Source organism: Notothenia coriiceps, unplaced genomic scaffold, assembly GCF_000735185.1.
Source record: "Notothenia coriiceps isolate Sejong01 unplaced genomic scaffold, NC01 NC01_scaffold00004102, whole genome shotgun sequence".
NCBI lineage: Eukaryota > Metazoa > Chordata > Actinopteri > Perciformes > Nototheniidae > Notothenia > Notothenia coriiceps.
The window spans coordinates 103818-111706 of record NW_011336803.1 but is presented as its reverse complement, the minus strand read 5'-3'; the positions used below and the strand labels follow the sequence as shown (position 1 = coordinate 111706).

The window sequence follows — 7889 nt, the reverse complement described above, 5'->3', positions numbered from 1 at the left end:
GACCAGAGAGTGAGAGACAGAACTGGACTCCTCACAGCAGTGAACTCTGCACAGGTACAAATACAATTTTTTCATACTGTAAAAAGAATCACGAAAGATATTGGTTTAAATAAATGAAGTATTGACTTTAATACACTGATATACATTCCATTAAACAATACTAAATACTAGACCACCTACACATCAGTGAAGTTGAGGGGTTTTTCCATGCAAAAGGTTACATTTAGATGTTAACAAGCAATATGACTTTGTCAGCTTTCTAATTTAATGTATTGAAGGCAAAGATATTTGACACATGGTGAAAACACAGCAGATATGAAATATCTTCTGCCTTCACACAGAGACAGAGACATGTGTGTCCTGCAGGGGCGCTGTTGCTCTGAGCACGTGCTGCTGCGCGCCGGAAGCCCCGCCTACCGCTCACCCATGGCCGCTGCCTGCTGAAAAATAAGTGCGCAGCTCCGCAGCACGGCAGAGGGGGCTCTCCACTGAAAACCGCAAAACCTGGACTAATTTATACAACCACCGGCTCTTATTGTCATTATTTAACAACAAACATGACAGCCACTATTATTTCTCCTTTCTTCGAGTACAGGGAAGAGTCGAACAAGGTAAATGACCAGAGGAAATGGGCGACTGAATGTAATCTTTTCTCGAGAAACCATGCTAACGTTAGCCTAGCCACTTTTTAGCGCAACCTTAATGTTAGGTTTGAAGAGAGTAACTCGCATAACTCACACGGTTGCTGACTAGAAACTGTTACTGAGTAACAGTATAAGTATTCGGCTCCTATAACTTAGTTTACTTATCATTTACGTCTATTAAAAGTATGTTTTTGCTGTGCTTGCCAACTTGTTGATCTTGTTGCAAAGTGGCACCTCGTTCACAGCAGTGAGTGACGCACACAGACAATGCGAGTAATCCTTTTTTAATGTTAATGTTGAGTGAAACAAAAAGCTGTGTTTGTTTGTGTGCATGAGTGTGTGTGCGCGCGCGCGTTCGTGTTTTTAAGGCTTAATTAGCATTGTTTATTACCAGCACGTACCGATAGCCTGCCATTTAATGTTAACCGAAGTTAGCAGCAGAGATGGGAAAAGTACTCAGATCTTGTACTGAAGTATAGCATACGTACCAGAGTGTAGGAATGCTACTTAAAATAAAAGTCCTGCATTCAACATGTTACTCAAGTAAAGGTTCAAACGTCTTTGCACCAAAATATACTTAAAGTACTCGTGATACACGTTAGCCCATATCAGAATAATATATGATATGTTTTATAATGATTGATCATTAAAGTGTTCTCAAAGCTGGTAAGGGTGCAGCTAGTCTGAATGACTTTGTATACTGCAGGGTAGTTTGTGAATTTACTCCAGGTGGAACTAAAGTCTGATTTAACACTTGATTATATTTCACATCATTATTGCAAATCTGAAAAGTAACCAAATGTATTAAATAAATGTAGTGGAGTAAAAGTACACCATTCACCTCCGAATCGTAGTGGGGTAGAAGTAGAAATTGCAAAAAAATGAAACACTCAAATAAAGTTCAAAATTGTACTTAAGTATAGCACTTCAGTAAATGACGTACTTAGTTACTATACACCACTGGCCACGATTGCTGTCTGTGTAATGGTATGAACTTTGTTTCACGTTAACTAGTTCCTTGTGCTATAAATATGAAGCAGTAACTTGGGTCATTAAATACATCATGGCATTGCTACACAGCTTTATTATAGCCAACGATGCCTTTGTACTTTAATTACCTGCATGTCCTTTGGAGTCTGAAAACGTATGAGCTGTTACTCTTTAGTTTTTTTTTATCAGTAAGTGTCAAACCTGGATGTTTTTAGTAAAGCACTTACTTACTGTTGAGCCCTTAAGAGCTGCTTGCTTTTGCCAAATAGCCTGCAGTATTACAACAGAGGAAACTTCAGCTACGGGCCAGTCCCATATGGAGCCATGAAAAGGATCCATATGACAGAAGGCCAATTATTCTCAGAACAGACTGTATTGTTGAACCAATCTGTGCTCATTGACATGCTCTACAATTTTTACATTTCAATGTTGAACTCACGATAAGGAGAGCCAGTGTTAAAGTCATCAATATTGTTTCACAGCGTAACTTTATTCAACACATAAACAAAGAATGACACATGCACCATAGTGACTTCAGGACTATTCTGTGTTCAATGAGTGGTGAAGATTCTTCTATGGTACATTTGAAGCGATCTGTACAGTCTTAAAATGAAGACTTCATACAATCCATTCCTCATATGGTCTGAACAACAGAATAGAAAAGTGAGATGTACACAGATGGTAAACAGGTTTTGTCATTAAGAGTTTCTCTCTTTTCTTATGGAATTATTGTTTAGATTTTAGGGAAATGTTCAAAACAAAATACACTTAATCTCTCAGCGTATCCAAAGGGAACTAGTAGTAGTTTGTCATATGACTTGGGCTCAAACATGAAATGAAGAAAGATAAAATCATATCATTTCATGCCCCTTTGAAGTTTCCAACGCTTCAACTTTACTTTGTGTTGTAGCTGATTTTTGAGCAACATTACTCGCATTGCTATTTTAAAAACAATTTTGATACTGCATGAAAAGCTTTTTCACGTTAGACATTTTTGCAGTTCCACTGCTGATGTAAACAGACGCACATGAGGTTGAAGTTAGATTTAAGGAAGTAAGATTCAATTAAGTTCTTCAATAAATCACCAGTTTTTATTCATCTTGAAACTGTTACGTTCAGATCCTGTATGTACAAATATCACAAACAACATAATGGATATACTTCCAAATGATAATTCATTACAATTCGTTTTAAATTATGGAGATTTCTTCCTCTCTACTTTTTTTTATATAACATTAAAATGTTTGGATTTTTGGTAAAACGAGGCAACAGCTTTTTTGAATATTGTTTCATTGACCAAATGATTAATCCAAAAACAAATACGCAGATCAATAGACAAAAAATAATCGTTAGTTGCAGCCCTGATCTTCTCACTGAGTAGGGAAGTGTGTGAACTGCCAGTTTTTTTTAATAAAATGTGTTTCTCTTTACAGAACAGTAAGATGCATGAAAACTACAGTAACAACAACAGTTTTGATGGACTTCAGCTGGTGTCCGTCCCATGCTCCAGTGCCAAACCCCCCTCCTGCACCCCTTCTGGGTCCCTGCTGGACAGGAAGGTGGTGGGGGCCCCCTCTGCAGAAGGCCTGTTCCAACGCTGTCACTCCGTCAGCCTCCCGAGTCCAAAGTTCAGCCATAACCAGTTTGTCAACATTCAAAGGGATCCTTCGCTGATTCTGGGCAGCAGCATCAACAACAACAAGGAGAACCATTTCCGTGAGCGCTCCTACTCAGAGCTGGGGGAGCGGCTGTGGCCCGGCTCTCCGGGAAGCAGCCAAGTTAATTCGAGTCGCTACAAGACGGAGCTGTGCCGGCCCTTCGAGGAAAACGGCATCTGTAAATACGGAGATAAGTGCCAGTTTGCCCACGGCATGCACGAGCTGCGCAACCTGAGCCGCCACCCCAAGTACAAAACGGAGCTGTGCCGCACCTTCCACACCATCGGGTTCTGCCCCTACGGCCCCCGCTGCCACTTCATCCACAATGCAGAGGAGCGCCGGGGGCCCTCTCCCCTGTCTGCCTTTAACAAGATGGAGCGCCCTCGGCTGCAGCACAGCTTCAGCTTCGCCGGCTTCCCGAGCTCCAGTGGCCGGCAGGACAGCCCCACCTCGGTCACGCCTCCACCCTTGTTCGCCTCCGAAGACCTGGGTGAGTGGCAGAGCAACCCCCTTGCTTACGCAAGCCAGGAGCTTGCAGGCCTATTCGGCCCCAGCTTGGGGCCACCACCCATATCTGAGCCTCAGGTTCTGGCCCCGCCTTCTCCGAGCTCCACCTGCTTTTTCCAGCCGCCATCAGAGAGCTCCTCCAGCCCAGCAAGCTCTCTGTCGGATCAGGAGGGCTACCAGAGCAGCCAGGGCAGTCAGAGCGGGTCCGAGTCTCCACTGCTGGATGCCTCCCGCCGCCTCCCCATCTTCAGCCGGCTCTCCGTCTCCGATGATTAGGAATCCAGAAAGGGACAGGAAGATAGAGACCGTTCACCTCCCGTTCCCACGTCTCCTCCTCTTGAGCTCTGTTTACAGGAGAAGCAGCTAATCTCATCACAAATCCAGATCAAGTCTCTTCCAAAATCATGAACCGTTGGTAAAGCAGAATCTGATTAAGGCCCTGCACTGGTGCATTGGTGGAATGAATGTGAAGCATTGTGTAACGTAGCTCAGAGATCACATTATAGAATACTTTAATATAACTTATTATGGGCAGTAGGAGAGGCAGGAGGGTCTGTGTGTGTATTCAGTACAGGGTGTCTCTATGCTGTGTGTTGCAGCCATTATTATTCTGATCTCCTGTGCCTTGACACCTCCTCAAGGCTTGTGACAATTCAGTGTTTAACTTTTTTAAAGGATCATCACAATAAAGTGGAAAAAGAGCTAGACAGTGATAGTGCCTTAGGTCTTTTTCGTGTGAAGCAAACAGTAAGACTGTCTCTTCACCTCTAATCATGCCCAGTGTCCTGTTCCCCTGCGTGTCACGCTGACTGTGTTTTAGAGTCCGTCTGACAGATTGCTTTTCCTCAGACAGGCTGGAATGCTGGTGCAATGTGCCTCTTAATATCCAGCCTGTGGTCAGGTATTATTCTCCGTTTGCTCGCCGGAGACTCTTTCTTTTTCCAACATATCTCTGAAGTTGGAGTTAAAGAGTCAGTTTACCCAGATTTAAGAAAACTATATTCCCTCACTTACCTGTAGTGTCATATTCCAGAGATATCCGTTCCTTCAATCCTATTTAAATACATGTAGTCGCCACATGTCGTCCAGATGGGTTTCTGTGTCACTCAGAACACACTGGAGACATTTTTACAAATGTTCCAGTATAGCTGTTCACTCTGAGGTCCATAGAGGCACACGGGAACAGAGACACTAAGTGTGTCATTCTGAAACTGGGATATTGGGTTATTTGTCTCTTGGTAAACTGACTCTTCATCAGGCTTTAACAGCAGTTGGCAGGTTCTGAGTGTTGATTGGCCACGTTGGTCTTTAGATTTCAACTTTGTTTGAACAATTAGATTCTTTGTTAGCAGTGGAGTTTATCCAATTGATCAGTTCTGTCTGAAACCAAATGCGCTCCTGTTGATTCCACCGTAATTATTATTATTATTATTATTATTATTGTCTAGTTTATTTCCCAAGGCCTTCTGAGTAAGCGCTTTGGGGGTCACTGCTTATTTATCAAAATGTATTTATTGCTGATCTTAAGCATTTTTATTTTGTATTTATCTGGTTAATGAAACAATAGAATATATATTTTCTTTTATGTGAAATTAGGATCGTCTGCGTTAATCGCAAGATTGCGAAGATCCGTTTGTGTTACTTTTTTCACAGTTAATATATTATACTGCAATGACATATTTTGTAACATTTGATTTATTTACAAAGTGAACCTTAATTTAAACACATTTGTATTTATTGTTTGCTCCTCCCACATGTTTGACTGCAGGTGGAGGTGGTAGTCAGTGCCTCAGTGTATGTTTGAGTTGGGGAGTTGGGGGGGGGGGGTGTGAGAGGTGCAGCTGCCATAAAGAAGTTCAAATTAAATCAGTCAGTGCAAACTAATCAGGTAACTAAGCTAGTAGCATACAGGGTGTGTGTAGCGTCTGAGTGCAGGTAATGCAGGTGTAGCAGGGTTCTGATGTGTGCCTTATTGCCTCCGCCCCCCCATCTTTTTTTGCCAGAGCATTTTGTGTCTCTAAACGTGGAATCAATGAATGTATTTGTGTGAACATATGTATTGGCATAGTGGTGCAGGAATCAGTCCTAAGGCTTATGGTTCCCTCGTCTCAAATTAACTGCATTTTTTAAAATGTCATTTTTTGTCTAAGGTACCTGAAAGAATGTGTGTGGGTTACACAAGCTAAAGACATTATCACGCCGAACATTAGCCAGCTTTAGCTTAGCAGTGTAGTTCTGTTAAAGCCAAACTAAGATTTCATACCTTTGGCAATTGCATTTACGTTTTAGACATCATAAAATGAAGTTAATAAGTAGAGATTATTTTGCTGAACAAAGTATATTACTTTCTGTATTATTCCAAAATCCAATTTTTTTTTTATTGAGAGAACCATGTGATGCTAAACTCTAGGTGGCCTTACGAGAATACGTCATCACTGCACCACTCTAGTGATATTCCTTTTAAGGCCTTATCTCGTGGATTTTGAGATGGCACCAGTCAGGAGAAAATATGTGTGTATTCTTCTGATAATGGCAACTTTCACCGTGGGTTTAGATCTCCATTATTCAGGTATACTGATTGGACTGTAAAACCATCCACTGCAGTGCATCCCCATGAATAATATTGAACAGCAGAATATTTCAAAGTGACTTGTATTTGTGTTGGAACCCTGTGTTCATCTCCCAACTGCATCTTACAAAATGCCAAAGGATAACGTAGCTTCCTTTAGTCCAGCCTCTCCTCCTTGCTGCAGTTCGTGGCTGCAGCTTTTGTCATTTGGAAGAATGTAAACTGGCTCTGGAACAGCTGTCTATCCATATTGGTCCTTTACTGGGATTATTTCTCATTTGATGATTAAAGTCACTGAATCAGTTTCACTTTGTGACTAAAGCATCTTCAGCTGTTATTTTGAAAAGATGATTGAGCAGAATGCAGAATGCTTGTTCCATGGACAGGCCTAGTAGCACTTTGTGTCATCACAATGATGATGTCAAGGTTATTATTGACCTCCTTTTCCCATGAAAGTCCCTATAAATACATTCCAGGTTTCCCAAATGTTGTGCCTTGATATTTTTCAATAACAGAGCAAATGAAAGCCTAAAATGTATTCCTGTAGGTTAGAGGTTAACATAATTGACACATGAAAAGTGTTGAATGTATTCTCCAGCAGCCATTGCTGTTACTACAGTAATTACGTTGTTTATTTTGTAATGACAGATTGCAGTTAAAACCAATAAAACATGTATTTATATTAATTGTGTGAGTCCCAAAGTTGTTGTTTTATTGTCGCCTCATCACAGCTTTAAAACCAAACAAATATATTAATTTTTTTCTTTCTAATGTGTTTTTTGATAGAAGTGTTAAAACATAACTTTGGTTTTGGTTAACTAGTGGCTAATCTAGGCTAACTCTAGCTTAGCGGTGGTGATGCCCAGCCATGATGTGCTTCATTTATAGCTACATGTAATTTTTTACTAGCTGAAACTCTGAACTTGTGCATGATAGTTGCCATGGGGATCGAGTCAGGTTTAAAGAGTGCCACCTTCGTCATATGGAGAACTTGAGGCTCAACACGACTTGCTTACACTCACATCTCAAAGTACAGCCCTCTGGTTCCATCAGTGTGTAAGCCTTAAGGCAAGTTTATTTTGTGTAGAGGTGTGTTAAAGATAGCTTAGGTGCTGAGGTGGAAGAAGTACTCGGAGGATTGAATTAAGAACTCAAAGTAGCAATATTACAGTGTCAAAATAATTCGTATCAACTAAAAGACCTGTATTAAAAAAGGCATTAGCTTGAAATACTTTAAGTACCAAAAGAAAAAGTACTTATGCACAATGACCTTTTTTAATCTCCAGATATGTTTGAATTATCTTTAATAAATGTATTAAAGTTATTAATTTGACATCTATTTGATGTTGCAATTTGTTAAAGTGGGTTTTATGTGAATTGCTTTATACACTACTGGGTAGCTTACCTATACTAACATATTACAATGTTGATTCGTATTTTGTATTGTTACCCTAAATCTGTAGCTATGTAAAATAAATGTAGTATAAAGGACATTTTCCTCCAAAATGTAAGTACACTACT

At 40.5% G+C, this 7889-nt stretch overlaps 1 protein-coding gene across 1 annotated transcript; it reads left to right on the top strand.

The window, feature by feature from the left end:
• The first annotated feature begins 429 nt into the window (after positions 1–429).
• LOC104942028 (zinc finger protein 36, C3H1 type-like 1) lies at positions 430–7054 on the top strand. The gene is made up of 2 exons (XM_010767216.1): positions 430–611; positions 3068–7054. Exons 1-2 carry the CDS (start codon positions 558–560, stop codon positions 4073–4075), a joined length of 1062 nt encoding a protein of 353 aa, XP_010765518.1. The 5' UTR covers positions 430–557; the 3' UTR covers positions 4076–7054.
• Positions 7055–7889: the final 835 nt, after the last annotated feature.